Raw genomic sequence first — 16,392 nt, 5'->3', positions numbered from 1 at the left:
CGTACTAAAAGTTCAGCGCCGCACATTCTTAAGAATCGCGGCAACGCTTTTGAATAAAGGTTTACTTGTGAAGCCAAAAGTAAAAGTAACAGTATTCAACACTTACGTTGCGTGCTCTAAGGTTCAAGGATAATTTTCTTTGTCTAAACAGCGCAGCAATCGCACCATCAGTTCTAGCAACAGCGGGAACGGAGGGAAGGAAAATGGCGCAGTGCGTGAGCGCCGGATGTCGCTCTGGGCGCGTTTCCCGTCGGTTGTTGTCGAACGTTAAGAGGTCTCAAAAGCTAATACTCGCGTCGCGAACGCTTCTTTCCGAGGCGTACTACTGTCGTGATGCGTGGAACAAACGCATGGATGACCCGCTGCTCCGCAACACGGACATCGACAGGTACTTCGTCGAGCTCAGCCAGAAGTTCGGCACCAAGCTGAAGGCGAGCGCCGTGGATGTGGACATTTACTTGAACAAGGTGACCAGCAAGGACTACACGGTGGAGTTCGAAAACGTGCTCAACCGGCACCGGCGCACGAGGCAGTCGGCCAACACGCTACCGTCGACGCATGCGGCGGCGGTGCGGTACTTCCTTGACACCAACCAACACGACGTGCTCATGCGACTGCTGCCGAACCGTCTCGACTACGGCATCTTCCCGGACACGCAAACCTTTAACATCCTGATGGACACCTTCATCAAGCTGGGCAATCACCGAGACGCCGTCAAGGTCGCCATAGAGATGATGCTTCAGGAGAACACTGGAAACGACATCAGCAAGCTGCTCGCCCTCTACTCCTGCCACAGTTACCTCCGCGACCCCAAACCGGAACCCTGGGACCCGAACCCGAAAATACCCGCCGAGGACGAAGACGACGACGAGGAGATATTCGTGCGAGTACCCAAGATCCCGAACCCGTTCTTCGACGACCACTTTGACCTGAACGAGCCGGACCACCTGATAGGCAAGACGCTCATGCTATTTTGCGGTGGCGTCGACGACCTGCTCCACAGGAGCTACTTTCTCGTGGGCTGCGGCCTCTACCAGAAGTGGAACAAGTGTGTTGAGTTTCTGGAAAGTTTGCTGAAGAAGAAGAGCGACGGTGGAGGCGATTTGCTGACCCGTAGCGCGGTGAAGACCTTCCGCGAAGCCATGGACCGGGAGGACGGTGGACTGGGGGCTGAAGACGAACGTCGTAAGAAACTCGAGTCGGCGCTGGCGGCCCTGGAGGATTCGGGAGGTTTCTCGGACGCGGATGCCCACGAGTTGCTGCTGGAAGCGCTTAAGAAGCTGCCGGCGTTGGAGCAGGCAGACATTGAGGAGCAGAAGCGCAACTTCGAGCTGTGGCAGGAGCTGAGACACAAGGCCCTGGAAGAGCAGACGCAGCTGTTCTTGCGCGAGAAGACGATCGAGGCTATCAGGGCGCGGAAGAAGGAGCTGCGTGAGAAAGAGGAGCTGCTGTACGCGTTCGAGAACTGGGATAAGCTCGAGATGGAGCTGGCCAATGTGGAGGCCGAGATGAAGGAGCTCGCAGCCAGGGAAGAAACCGCGGAGGAGTACTTTCCGCCCGACATCCGCCAGCCATTCTCGTCGACTTTGAAAAAGTGAACGGCTGCACCTGTGTTTATGTAGATAGGGATGGGTGTATTTAATAAAAGTCGCGGCTGAAAATAGACTCATATTTAAAGCTATCAGCGGCGCCGGTGCGTCTGGCTGTAGAACACAACTAGCAGGCTGTTAGTTTTTTTGCTGGAAAACTGACCAGAGAATTGTTTCGCACAACTCATGAAGAATGTTAGCAAGTACCAGATATATGTGCTCGTTGAGGTGGCTGTTCCATTCCGAGGCAAGGTAACACATTTTCTCGCTCAGTGACGAAGAATTGACCAATATAATGGCCTCAATGGCTCAACCAAACTGATCATTTTGTTGCCACGCAGAGAGCCATGGAAAGAAAAATGATAGGTGTAATGTTAAGAGATCGGAAGAGGGCAGAGTGGGTGAGGGAACAAACACGGGTTAATGACATCCTAGTCGAAATCAAGAGAAGGTTGGTTTATGGGGTTTAACGTCCCAAAGCGACTCAGGCTATGAGAGACGCCGTAGTGAAGGGCTCCGGAAATTTCGACCACCTGGGGTTCTTTTACGTGCACTGACATCGCACAGCACACGGGCCTCTAGAATTTCGCCTCCATCGAAATTCGACCGCCGCGGCCGGGATCGAACCCGCGTCTTTCGGGCCAGCAGCCGAGCGCCATAACCACTCAGCCACCGCGGCGGCTCGAAATCAAGAGAAAGAAATAGGCTTGGGCAGGGCATGTAATGCGAAGGCAAGATAACCGCTGGTCCTTAAGGGTAACGGAGTGGATTCCAAGAGAAAGTAAGCGTAGCAGGGGGCGGCAGAAGGTTAGGTGGGCGGATGAGATTAAGAAGTTTGCAGGCAAAGGGTGGATGCAGCTGGCAAAGGATAGGGTTAATTGGAGAGACTTGGGAGAGGCCTTTGCCCTGCAGTGGGTGTAGTAAGGCTGATGATGATGACATGCCATCTATGTGGGTTCGGGCGGTGAAAAACAAAGTGTATGTTAATACACTTGCACATGAGCCAGATCAGCCGTCTCTGAGAAAGAAGGACAAGAGAAAACTCGCAAGGATCTTTTTTCTCTCTTGGGGAGAGGGCTATAGGCAATCTTGGATCACACGACCCCGAATGGCACATTCTCATTGTCCTAAAGGTGCATACAGTAGTGCTCTATTATGCTTGGTCAGCTAGTGATCACGGGATCTCGGAAGGGTAACGCCATCCTGATATGCAGCAGTAAGCGCAGAGGGGAAAAAATTACGCGACCGGAGTCGAATTCAACGTTACTATAGTCAAAATTGGTCAATTGCTTCTTCGAAGAAGTCTGTACAGATTCAGTAAATTCTTGCACAACCATGTGCATTGAAAACAAAGCTGAAGTAATACATCAGCAGAGGTTGGAAAAACGAAACTGTAGGGTCGCTAAGGTGTGCTAGTATTTCTGTTTAGCACACTACCATGTGTTTCACAGTAGACTGCTAGCATTATATTTATAAACTAGGATCTTTTTGAGTTAAAGACGTCCTCGGCATAGTATTGTCTCCAGCAGCGCACATCAGAAGGCAGCTCCATGCTGCCATACGAAACCCGACAGTGTACAGAAAACAGACATACTTTTATATTGCGACAAAGTGGCGGTTTGGGCTTGTTGGTAGTGCATGACGTATAAAATAGCGCAACATCAGACAAGGACATTGCGCGACAGCGTAAGGGCACCATTCTGCCGAGGAGCCGGCGTCGCCGTTACCGAAAAATCCGGATTGGTCGAAAAATGAATGAATTAACTTTATTTCAAAAGATTCGCAAAACCTATGTTTGTCAAGACCCAGGCTCTCCACTATTGGTCGAAAAAGAGGGCTGTTACAAGAGGCAATCAAATATGGCGCCAGCCACACCAGCGACGCATCGGATCTTCAGCGATCGGAGCGCGCGGGCCGTCGTCTTCCTCCTCACCCTCATATAAACACGCTGAAATGAAATGAAAATTGGTTGTTGGAGAAAGGAAATGGCGCAGTATCTGTCTCACATCTCGGCGGACACTTGAACCGCGCCATAAAGGAAGGGAAAAAGGAGGGACTAAGAAAGGGGTGCCGAAGTGGAGGGCACAGGAATAATTTCGACCACCTGGGGATCTTTAATGCGCACTGGCATCGCACAGCATACGGGCCCCTCGACTTGGGTTACTAGCGTCGCCTATCCAGCTATACGACGCGGCAGACCAATGGCTGTATCCCCTGACCGTTTGGCTGCGAGTCGGGCACGTTCATACGGCTTGGTTAAAGCGGAACTTCATATGCATATCGTAGTCTCACATAATGATTGTGAAAGAGGGAAGAGTGTCGCGTCTGCATGGACAAGAGGAACCGCTGGCTCAGGTGACCCCTCATTTTTTTCTGTCTGACAGAATAAATCGCACCTTGAAGCACTGGAGATAAGCATATAGTTTTAGTCATAGTAAAGCATCAGACAGAACCGCAGACGCCGCAAGTTCTCAGAAAAGACCCCCGGCACATTAGTTGCGGTGGACCTTGCAAAATCATTTGACACGGTTACGTATCCGGCAATACTGACTGCCCCAAAGGAGACCAGGACGGATACACGGATTGTTGACTCTGTCTGTGCGCACGTTCCTGGCGACCCGATAACAATAATGATAATAATTGGTTTTTGGAGAAAGGAAATGGCGCGGTATCTGTCTCATATATCGTTGGACACCTGATCCGCGCCGTAAGGGAAGGGATAAAGGAGGGAGTGAAAGAAGAAAGAAGTGCCGTAGTGGAGGGCTCCGGAATAATTTCGACCACCTGAGGATCTTTAACGTGCACTGACATCGCACAGCACAAGGGCGCCTTAGCGTTTTGCCTCCATAAAAACGCAGCCGCCGCGGTCGGGTTCGAGCCCGGGAACTCCGGATCAGTAGCCGAGCGCGCTAACCACTGAGCCACCGCGGCGGGTAAAAGTTTTGAGATTTCGTCCGACGACTTCGCAGTGAACCAACGGCGATAACCCAAAGTAATCAAGAACGCAAGGCGTGCCCCAAGGTGCTTGTTGTGAACGTTATGTTTCGTGGAAATACGGTTTTCCGTGCGTCGACCTCTGAGACCAATTCCCTGCTTTGCGGAAACATTCGGACTTTTTACCGTCTGTGCCCTTCGAGGAGGGCGCCACGCAAGGCCGCTCTCCCTGGAGAGCACCTGTCAACGCGAGAGGTGGCGAGAGGGGAGGCGTCTGGCGGCTGAGACCGTGGGAGCGACAACGGCGAAAGCGTCAGTCGCAAAACGAACCTTGTACGCATCGAACCTTTTTGTAAGCTCTCTCTTTTGCCCAGTATTAAATTCAGTTGTTCTTCGTTCATCGGTTGCTTACTCGTCAACGTATTCACGACATATCAGACAGTGCTGTTCCCAGTCCTGTTTAATCTGGTGCTGCGAAGCCCGGCGGTGAAACTGCTATACATACCGACCCTCGGCTTGACGTTCAACGCAGATGACATTACGCTGCGGGTAGAAACAATGGGAAAAATGCGTGATATCATGCAACAACCACTGAACAAACTGGACAGTTACCTCCCGTTCACATGCAACCATCACCGGAGAAGATGAACTTCCTTCTGGTGGGAGGTCTGGTCACGGAAAGAGCCAGGTTACCTCACGAGGGACGATGAGTGCGGATAATGGGCGCACCGCTGAGCGAGACCGTAGGACCGAAGGAGTGGATACGCCGCGATTCCGACCCGCCTAGCGGCAGCAGCTTCATTTAATTAGGCGCATCGGCAGTCGCTTCGGAGGTGCCGACATCCGCACTATTAATACATTTTGCCTCCATGGCACCCTCACTTCTAAGGCGTGCTAAGGAGCTGCATGCTTCTGCCTCAACATGACACACCACAAACGGCTCGAGACCCACCACGCGTTCGAGCGAGATCGTAAGCGATGACCGCTCCACCTCGTTACACTCTGTCCGAGGTGTTGGTCCGACCCGCACCGAATGACCCCGACCCAGCCGCACGTGTCAGCGCGGCCAGACAAGAAATACGATGTGCACTCACGGCGCAGACTCCTGCTAATCCCAAACCCTTGCCTCCTGGGCTTCCCCGCGGAGCACATGTCCCCATACATAATGCCCGCTCGGGATACGCACTCACCGAAGATGCGATTGCTAAATGGCTGTCCCATAAGAAACCCAGGAACCACGAGCTTCCCGCGGCCGGGCCATGCTGAAGACGCGCAAGATATGACGCCGACGAACATGCGGCCAGAGTAACGTGCAGAAAGTGCAACATGGACGCCCGCCCAACGGTGCAGCACATGCTGTGGGACTGCCCTGGCTATTAGGACATCAGAAGATTGACAACTTTATTTATCCCAAAAGTGAAGAGGGCAGCGGGGGAGGGAGAGAGGTCCTAGGCTCGGTAGGCCTCTGCTACCCTTCAAGCCCAATCTAGGATCTTGTCCTGCAGACCAGACGCCGGGCTGCATAGGGCAGCCTTCCACTGCTCCTTTGAAGACACCTCAAAAAACGTATCACCACATTCAGTGCTTGGACTAAGCCGAGCAACTACGCTGTGGACCGACCTATGCTGTTCTCCCTCTGGGAGTTAGCACGTGAGGCAGGAATCGATCACCTCCAAATGTAGTCTCCCTGTCCCTAACTACTCCCCTCTTCGGTGAATAGGCCTTTGCGCCAGCTCCATTTAATAGATTACTTAACTCAATTCTGAATATCGCGCGACGCTGCAGAGAAGAGAATGACGGCCGCTCGCGCGCGGCAGTGCGAACTGCGGCATGCTCAGGCGAAGCGCGGGAAGTTCAAAATACGCACTTGTGCCGCGAATATTCCGCATTTTATGGACTTTATTCAAAACGCGGAAAACTCGCAATAAAGCTACCGCAATTACGACCTGTACGCGCAATTTATGGGCGCGATTTCTTTTGAGACTCGGCAACTCTCTGACTGCAAGCATATTCCTCGCGTACTTCAAGGGGTTTAAAATTGTTTAAAGTAATTAACATGAATCAAAGAATACCCACGTTTGCCTTCGGCAGCCGCCAACATACTGTGCCAGATAACAGCCGTAACCATTCTGCTTTACGTATGAGCTCAAGCAAGCAGAGATCGACATCCTGTCCATCGGGCAGGGATGGCGCCAGGATATCCGTAGTGAGGTGGCGTGAAGAAGATCGAGTTGGGGCGAGGACTTTGGGCGCGCATCATGCCTTTGTGGCATTGATCCCCGTGAAGGTAATGTAAATAAGATGCACAAGATGCAGTGGCGGGAGTTTTTCACACAAATTTTATCTCATCTGACCAATGAGAGGGCCGCATACGGACTGCATTATCAGGAAACCTTCCACTCGTCGGCGGCTCAAGAAAGTGCTCGTCATATTACGCGCCGCCCGACAAATTTTTGCCGCCACCCCACGCCTCCCCTTGCCGTCGTCACTGCCATCGAACAAGAGATCTAAATGGCACTAGTTTATGTCCCTAATCACAAGTATATTAAAAAAAAATCAAGATAAACTTCATCATGATATGTAAGCCAGCTGCACTAATTTTTTTGCACGCTGGAAAGTAATTCTTCAGCGCAACGTCTTGAGCTGATCTTACTAACGCCGAAGTCTTTATCCACTGCACTAGATCGCTAAACGCCAAATGTTCACGGATTGGTAATTTGATATCTGTGGGAAGGCGTCAGTGGAACGTGTGATAGGCGTCCCCTTCACCATGCGTCCTATAGGGTTGATGGGTAGCTGGCTCCGTCCGAAACCGATAGTGAGAGCAAGCGGCGACGCTCGTGTTACCCAGCCTCGATAAGGAAGGCCGTCCGGGGGTGAGCAACAAGCAAAAATGCGCCCTGAGGGCACAGCGGCCGCCGAGCAGACGGCGGCCGGGGAGGGAGGCAGCAGCGGTCGGACGAGTCTGTTGCGTCGATCGCCCGGAGGCCTCGTCCCAGGCAGACGGCAAAACAGCGCCGCTGCTTCTGTCCGTGCTTCGTTCCTACATTGGCGATAACAGGCACCACCATGGCGACTGAAAACGACAGGGCTGTCTTGGAAGCCGTCTTCAACCCGCTGTTCTCGGAGTTTGGATTCTCGGCCGACGCGGATGACGACGGGGCTGCCCAGACGGAAAACACCGCTCAAGGTCAGTCGACGGCGAGATCAAGCTAACGCGTCGCGATCAACCGCACACGCGCAGTGACTTCGTTAAAAAAAAAAAAAACACTCGGTACGAAGGAACTGGTCGGAATCCGACGCACCCGAAGACACCAGCTGATAGCTGCTTGAAGAAAATATGACGCTTCCTGGCAGGCTGTTTGAACTTGCGACGTAGGGCGCACCATTTAGGTTGCGTAATGTGATTGGTGCGCTGCTTAGGTCGAACTAGGAGAGAAAATTTGCTACGCGCGGAAAAGACAGAAACGCGTGTAAGCGCACAAAAAAGTGTCACTTTCATGAATACGTTCCGCCAACTTTGAACAGCAGTACGGAGCGATTAACTATCACACATATCCTTGCACGGCATCGGGCACCAGTCTACTTTTACAGCCTCTATATCTGTCCTAGAGATGTGCAAGAGAAAACCTTTTAAGATAGCTCAACCGATACGGGTTGACGGCATGTATTTTTTGAAGTTGATTTGTGTCAAACTTCTCTCCGTTGCTAGATATATGCGTGCGCTAGGAACAACGTTTACCAACTTTTGGAGCGGTCAGCAAGATAGATGGTCACACAGTTTGCTGCAGTGGATGTTGTTTTCAACTTATAAGCCTGGCGACACATGTCATATGCGGCAAAGGCAGGTACCCCGCATCAAGTGCATGCTTTGTTCGGCTAAACTAAGCTATAACAACTACATAATGAATGACAGCTTGTTTCAGATACGGCATGGTACTTGAAGAATTCGTGAATTGTGTACAAGGTCACCAGTGAGATGTAGTTCTACATCCGTGCACTCATTAACAGCGTCTTTGGCTACCGGGGGGATGAATCTAACTTCACTATGAATGTTCGGCATCACTGTGAGCAAGCTGTGTAAAGAAAAAGGGTGCGCGAATGAGGGACTTCAAGCCAGCGCCCAACAATTTCTCGTCTCTCATTTTCGGTCAAATGTTGTGGGAAAAATAGGAAGGCATTTGATAGACAAAAAAATTGCTGTCTCGTGAACTTCCAGTTAATTGGCTTGAGGCTTTCGGTTTGGTCTTTGATGCTACTCGTACTAGCGATACAAAATATACAAAATGCTAATTATTCAATTTTCCAACTACTGCGCGACATTCCAGTGTTCCAAGTATTAGCGGCACTAACAAATATTTGATATTGGGTTTTGCATGTGGGTACATTAGCTAGTACAATTTAGAAGTAATTATTTTTTGATTACTTCATAATTTGGGCATCAAAGGATTAAAAAGTTCGAAAACAACAAAAGGAAACTTTATGACGCTAGTACGAAAAAAAAAGTGACTAGAAAAAGTCGTACTTCTTTGACACATGGTATGTACGTAACTCTGAATAAACCACAAGTAAATCACTACACTGAGTAAACCACTATACACTAAGAGGCAGCATGAAAGGCTTCTGTCAAAACGGGCCACCGGGGCATCTGAATCTCTCTAAGGTGAGGGGACGTAACAAGAGTTCCACTCTTTGCCCAGCAAAACCGGTAGCCTGTATATTTTTAACAACTCATGTATGTGCATAAATCTGCCTCTGCTAGCTCTCACAGCCCGGCATGAAAGACAAAAAAGAAAAAAAAGGCCAGTTAGAGATCCTGATTTCAATCCAACTGCAATCAATTCCATCGCTGCTTTCGGAAGTTCTAATTGGTCATTCTGATTGGATCCGAGCTGCAGCACGAGAAAACCGCGAATACACCCGCCCGGGCACAGGTGGCATTCCGACACAAGATTACGCCTTCAGGACAAGTTCCGCTGTCACATATGTGCGAGGCAGTTAGAACGAGGGATTCCGTAATCCAAACTAGCTTGATTCGAATCTCCGCGGTTAATTCGAACTGACGCTTAGCGCCGTCAATAAACCCGTGTATTTCAATGAAAGTGGACAACAGCCGCGCATTAGAACGAGTGCAAAGATAAATTAGAACAGGCTTCAAAACCGACCTGCTCTGGCTGGCAAAGCACTGCCGTGCATGCGGCTTGTCATCACGCCAATCGCAACCGACCACGTGACCAGAGCGCACCCTTATCGCGGTGTCTTGCGCGCGCCGTCTTGCCATACCGGCACTTGCCACTCACACACTCAAACGTGCGTAACTGCGTTCTCACTGCATGCCGTGTGCAGTATGCACGTCATGTTTTGCTGTCAGATATCAGTCGGGATATCTGTCATGGCGCCCGTCGCTTTGCTCCCCACTTCCCTCATCGCTTTTTAATTTAGTGGCCGCCTGCCACAGCGGGAGATTAAGAACGGCAGGGCAGTAGAGTGTCACCTATGTCGTGTTGGCGCGCATCAGTAGACGCTACAGATCCAGCATGTGCCCTCATTTGCCGGGCCACCGCAAACATGTGAAAAGGTCAACAGTGGGCCGATGAGTTTCCGGTGCAGTTACTCCGCGCACTTTGCAGCATACGTGTAATTCGAAAGTCGCTCATCATTGGAAGCCTCAACAGGGATGAAAGGCGGAGTAATCGTCGTGAAGCGCAAACTACATGCTCAAGCTCTGTCGCGTTGCGAAGACGAGAGGGCATGAAAACATATTCATTCTCAAATAAAGCAAGGAACCTCCATCTTTTCTTTCTTTAAAAAGGCGTACTGATTTGGCACTGCCGTGCGATGTATTCCAGATGACGGAACAGCGAACAAGGTTAAGGAGCTGGAAGTTGAAGGTGTGCAGGCAGCCGAGAAAGGTGACATCGACCGTGCCATCGACATCTTCACCGAGGTGATTCGGCTGGCGCCGAACAGGGCTTCTGGCTACAACAATCGGGCACAGGCACTACGCATCAAGGGCCAAGTTGAACGTAAGACGCTAGCCGCACCCACCGTCGGTGCAGCGTGGAAGTTTCTGGTCCGGTATAACGAAACGACTGTATTATGATTCCGTATTAACGCGACAGCGTTAAGGCTCCCGTTCTGCATAAAATCCGGCGTCATCGGCATTGTGAGCGAAAAATCCCGGGTAGAACAGTCTATACTGCGTTTCATACATCAGGTGCAACACTGTCAAAGCTAGCGCTCTTGTTTGCGCTGCCTGCATCCGCGACCAAAAAGTAGTGCGCTCCTAGTGGTGAGCGAAACATAGTAAATCCTTTGCTTGCAGGCTTACTGCATGACACATTTCTCATCAGCTTGATTAAATGCATTCATATTGCTGACGACACGCTGTCACTTTCTCGTGCCTTAGACCACTCGACCACAGAACAAGCGCAAAATAACACGCCTCCCTTTATTTTCCCGTGCGGCCTACTTCCGTACCTTTCGCAGCGTTGCACCTGATGTATGAAACGAAGTATAGGCAGCCCACCTAGGCCACGTGACTTTGTAGCATCATCATAACCTACTATTTTGTTCCGCCCACCCTTCTCCGCTGGCGATGCCCAGCCTGTCCCGCGTTTGCAGTTCATTATTAGAGAGATTTAGCATAGCGGGATCTGCTGCCGTGATACGGTACCGCGGGGACTCAGCTGTGCCTGCAAAGTGAAAGGCATAATGCGCCCGCCGGGCCATCTGCGCATGCGCAGACAGCTTCCCGTATGTGTGAATCACAGACCACGCTACGCTAAAGCTCTCTATCAGCTTAAGCTCGCGCGGTAGCGGGAAAGTGCGTCAACCAATGTCGAAGGGCGGGGAAAAATGAGAATAGAATGGAATCAGAACAGTCGTTGTGTTATACCAGCCTAAAGCACCTTCCTGGGGATGCAATCAATGTGCAAGTTGGCATATTAATGTGATGGCATTAGAAGCCCGATGGGGCCAAAATGCATGCCAGTCATAAAATTTGCCCACTGACGATAAAAGTTGCGTCACTTCTGATAAAGGAATCAACAGCTTCTAAAGCTATTTATTGCATTGCCAACATAATGTAATTAGGTGCTCTGCAAAATTTTGTCTGGCATTTGCCAATTACAAGCAAACTGCCATAAATATTACTCTGGATGAGATGTTTTCTAACAGGAGTCACGCCATAAATTTATGCATTGGCATAACAGGAGGTACAATTAGACAACCAGCTTTGCAAGCATGGAGTAAGTCCGACTGACAGATAAGGCACCTTTGTCAAACTAAATGGACAGCACTAGCATGGACCTAGAGGAAAATCTTAACGGCAAATAATTACTTTCATTGATCTGGTGACGCTTTATCACCTCTTCGGCTCACACGTGCCCGGCTCTGTGATGCAGGTGCACTGGAAGACCTTAATAATGCCATCAATCTTGGCCACAGCAGCAAGCATGCAGCTGCGCAAGCCTTTTGCCAAAGGGGGCTCATCCATCGGCTCAGGCAACAAGACCAAGAGGCTGAAGCAGACTTCAAGGAGGCTGCTAAACTGGGGAGCCAGTTCGCCAAGAATCAGCTGGTCCAGATGAACCCATATGCAGCTCTCTGCAACCGCATGCTTGGTCAAATGTTTGCGAAGATCAGGCAAGGCGAAGATGACTCCAGATAAATGACATTCCGTGAAAGTACCTGCGTCTAAGCCAACAGTCTATGCCTAAGTCTCATGGCCAAGCAACCAGTGATTGCAGTCCTTCTTGCCTGTTTCTTCATGTTTTGTATCACAGCATTTGGAGATTCAAGTTTTTAACATTCTGTTTTTAGGAGGCACACACAAACAGACAGACAATTTGTTTTCCAAAACAATAATCGTTTACTATCTTCAGTGCATGGAAATAAGAAAAATTTACAGCACGAAACAGAGAGCAAAAGAGATCATTTCCAGCTTTCATTAAGTTGAGACTACTCCAGGGACTGCATTCTGGAAGTGTCTACTTCAATCTGCACCAAATGGCTGGAGCCACATATGCAGAGGTTGCAGTTATACATGACTGCAGCTGACTTGTCTTTCCAGTTACATCACCTTGACTGAAGGTGCATTTGCCATTGACTAATAATAGGGGATATGCAAAATTCTAAAAGTGCGGTTTTTCACATAACGTTGCCCAAGACAAGACGGCCATCATGCGTTTCAAGCTGAAACAAAGCAAGGACTAGTTTTTTTGTTTTATTCTTCCGAAATATGCTTCATACATTCAATCCACACCTTTTGCACCTCTGCTGCAGCCTTCACAGTCCTTTTATACAGATTTGCGCCATCTTGTCATGGGGAACTTTGTCTTGCGGGAAAGCACACTTGCGGAATTTTGCATGTCCCTATTGTAGCGCAAAAGTGAATATTACAAAAATTGTGCTGTAAATAGTTACAACTGATATTAAAGCATTCAAAAGCTGATACAGCCAGCTGTGTTTGATTCGAAGGTGGCGGGAGCAACTAATGCGATCCGAGAGAATGGTGACAATGCTTGCCATTTCTGGAGTAAGACAATGCACCCAGTTAAAGCCATGCCCACAAACACTTAATAGACACTTCCAGAATACAGGCCTATATGAAGTACATGATATATGTATTTTTGGATGACATTAAACATAAAACAGTAAGAAATGTTAGCATGTGCATCACAAAGCTTGAAGAGTGAAAACTTAAAACTGAACTGGAAGTACAAGCCAAGAAAATGTCAACACTCTTGCTGTTGTAAATGAAAATGACTTGCACAATGTGATAATGCTGCATGAGCATGTGATAATGCAAATGAACAACCATAAACTTACGCTCTGCAACATGCACACTTGCTTCACAGCATGACAGGTATCTTCATGCTTAGTGGACTTGAACAGTGTAACGCTTAGCAGCTGGCTTAGGAGAGCATGTGTAGATGTCAGCTTGGCTTTGACCGCTTTGCTAGGTGTTCATAAAAAGAAAAAGGAAACATTTTGTTCAGCAACAGGCAAACATTGTAAGTGCACACTTTGACCTTTTTTGTTTAGCATTGTTTTCTGTCACTGTCTTGGATTCAAACACTGATATGCTGCTGCAGCTTACCCGGTGCTTCACTCTGGTCACCACCTTCCCTGCTGTGCTTGCCATCAAGCACTTCAACAGAAGTGTCTGGGCTGTTAAGAAGAAAAATAAATAAATACTTGGCCAAGCATTCACAAACTGGCCCTTGACAAGATTCTAGCAGGTTCATAAGCAATGTGCATTAAATTGTGCCTTAAAAAAGATATTTTGTGCCAAACACAAAGGCTGAAAAAAAAAAAAAAACTGGAGGGGACACACAAGCTCCACCTTAAGGGTATGAAACGATAGCATAATGCAGAAGGTCATTCTCTACTTCACATTCATAGAACCCTGGGGGTCCTGATAACCCTCCTGGTGGAGTAGTTAAGCGATGCGCCACTGCCCTGTGATGACAGGTACTCCCAGCGGTGTGCCTAATGCGTCCCAAGTTGCCCTCCCTGACTGACCAATGATTAATTTAACTGCCATATACCGCAGTGGTGAGCATCCGGTGAGCATGTTGTGATCACGATGCAAGGTCATATGACCTAGGTTGCTCTCTGGGCACTGCCTGCCAGAGCTATGCTCATGATTTTTCGCTCAGAACGCTGACACCAGATTTTCTGGTGAACGGGGCCTTTAATGCTACTGCGTTAATATGAATACTATAGCATGGAAATGACACAAAGTCCTGAACGTTTCAGGAAACAACAGTGCTATCCTTTTGGCAACACTGCTGGCAAATGCAAAATTACACCAGCCAGCAAGCAAGCTAGACAACCATGCAAAAACTGTGTAGACTCCCATCTGCGCTGTCATATAACTAAAAAATGCCAACTGCTTTAAGCGCGATAAGCATCACCTGGACACATTACATTCAATGCTTTTGCAAGGCACTCTAGTCAAATTTATTCATACAACAACGCATTGCAACTAAATACAAATGACATGAATGACAGTGAAAATGCAGGAATATAGTAGAGCCTTGTTGATAATTTTCCAGTTCTAGATTTCCCAGTTCCTGCACTCAAAGATATACTGCATAATACAGATGGGTTGCATATTTACCTGCACGGTTTTCTTGATGAAAAGCCACTGACTTTGTAACAATAACGAACTATAATTACTAATAATAACTGAATAATGACAGAACTGCTTGAGAACAACGCATAAACGTCTGGGCTAGGCATGTCCAATGCAACAACAACAACCCCTCCCTCCAAAGTGGGCTCCTGGATCCGCCCCTGGCTATGGGAGCTTTGAACATAGTGAGCTGAGCCTTGATTCATGTGATGTCATCAGAACCATAGCAGCAAAGCATCTGTAAATGACAACAGCGACAGTCAAGAGATCCCAGCTACTTTTGCCTTCATTGCCAGACTGGATACATTGTGAAGTTACATGCTAAGGACAATGGAACTGTGAATAGAAGTCTACAAGCCCCAGATAAGCTCTGGAGATCTTGTGCCAGCTATTATAAGCAACAAAAGAGTCAATAAATGCCTCTGTGCTTACTTTTCAGCCATATTTTTCAAAATGTTAGTGGTTTTGGATCATAGTTTCTCAGGTAATACACTTTCCCCCTGAATTTTTCATGAAACATGTCAACAAGGTTCTAGTGTATTTTGGATTTCAGAGGGCAGGTAATGCTGCAGTGGCCTTGAGTTATGATGCCTGGTAGTAGTTCTTGCACTCTCATTTTGTGCTATCCCATCAGCGTTTCACAGAAAACAGTGCACTTGAAGGGGCAAACTTTGCTGTCAACTCACCCAGGTGTTGAACCATCAGTCTCATCCTGGCTGCTTTGGCTGTTCTGTGAGAAAACCTTGATGAATTCGATGGCTTCCCGTGCCTCCCTTTTCTCTACCAACAGTCGTCCGCAAGTGTCCATCACAGTCTCCACAAAAGTTGTGTTGAACACACTAGGGTCCACAGACTCCGCTGGCATTTCTGAAAGCACCTGTTGGAAACCAAAGTGGTTAAGCACCAGCAGTTCATGCTGCACTCAGTGCTAATAAGTGGTGACAAAAGACAGACTCCATCTAGGTTTAAGAATCCTGCATAATTCTTCACAAAGCCATGCAGTTTTTTGCACCAGCTCTGTTCACCTGAAGTTCCCCTCAATTTATTCCAACGTTAATTGTAACGATGGCGGCACTGATCCAAATGAGTTTTCAGGGAAAAATTTTCAGAAGTCTCCTTTAATGCTCTTTAGGCAAGAGCTTAAGACAGAGCTTAACGAATTGTTTGCCTGCCAAGCATTTCTTTAACTATAATGTGTCTGCAGCACATTAATCAGCAACTGCATTTCAATGACTACATTCAAACATTGTAGGCTGACTGAATAAACTGGCCCAGCTCAGCTGCAGCTATGATAATAACGGTAGTGACACATTCCTTAACAAACAAAACTAGCGCTAATACAAGTGACACAGAGCATGCACACAAAAGTAAACAACAGAACTAAAACTAATTTTAGAAGTTTGCAGGGATGAACTAAAGTAGAAGAGTGCCTACCTCCAGCTGCTCCTCTGTGAAAAGCGCAAGTTTTCCTGTGTCTGTTTCCAAGTGCCGCAGCAGAACAACAGGGTCCAAGCATCTGCTGCTAAAGACAGAAGATTCTTCCCCACTCGAGTCTACAACGTCGCAGCCTGCAAGAATGGGCATCGGCAATGACTGACATGTTAACAGCTGTAACAATACCACAACCATGTCAAACGAGCTCCGTGCACGTACCACTTCTATCCTATTCTATGCATTTTAAGAACACGAGGTGGGCAAGTTCATGATCCATAATGGGTTTCTTTT

General features: G+C 48.5%; 2 protein-coding genes and 1 long non-coding RNA gene across 3 annotated transcripts; 2 read left to right on the top strand and 1 right to left on the bottom strand.

Annotated features, from left to right (window-relative positions):
• The first annotated feature begins 166 nt into the window (after positions 1-166).
• LOC144121479 (uncharacterized) lies at positions 167-1,665 on the top strand. The gene has a single exon (XM_077654704.1). The coding sequence runs from the start codon at positions 204-206 to the stop codon at positions 1,596-1,598; it is 1,395 nt and encodes a 464-aa protein (XP_077510830.1). The 5' UTR covers positions 167-203; the 3' UTR covers positions 1,599-1,665.
• A 5,084-nt stretch (positions 1,666-6,749) lies between these two features.
• On the top strand, positions 6,750-12,211 carry LOC144121475 (tetratricopeptide repeat protein 36 homolog). The gene is made up of 3 exons (XM_077654701.1): positions 6,750-7,713; positions 10,373-10,549; positions 11,930-12,211. The coding sequence occupies exons 1-3, from the start codon at positions 7,593-7,595 to the stop codon at positions 12,193-12,195; spliced, it is 564 nt and encodes a 187-aa protein (XP_077510827.1). The 5' UTR covers positions 6,750-7,592; the 3' UTR covers positions 12,196-12,211.
• Positions 12,212-12,372: 161 nt separating this feature from the next.
• LOC144121476 (uncharacterized) lies at positions 12,373-15,346 on the bottom strand. Its single transcript, XR_013312624.1, has 2 exons — positions 13,627-15,346; positions 12,373-13,485 (listed from the first exon to the last, which is right to left on the bottom strand). It is a non-coding gene; the product is annotated as an uncharacterized LOC144121476 (long non-coding RNA).
• Positions 15,347-16,392: the final 1,046 nt, after the last annotated feature.

This window comes from Amblyomma americanum, chromosome 2, assembly GCF_052857255.1.
Source record: "Amblyomma americanum isolate KBUSLIRL-KWMA chromosome 2, ASM5285725v1, whole genome shotgun sequence".
In the NCBI taxonomy this organism is placed as follows: domain Eukaryota; kingdom Metazoa; phylum Arthropoda; class Arachnida; order Ixodida; family Ixodidae; genus Amblyomma; species Amblyomma americanum.
The sequence above is the reverse complement of the archived record's forward strand: the minus strand, read 5'-3'. Positions and strand labels throughout refer to the sequence as shown.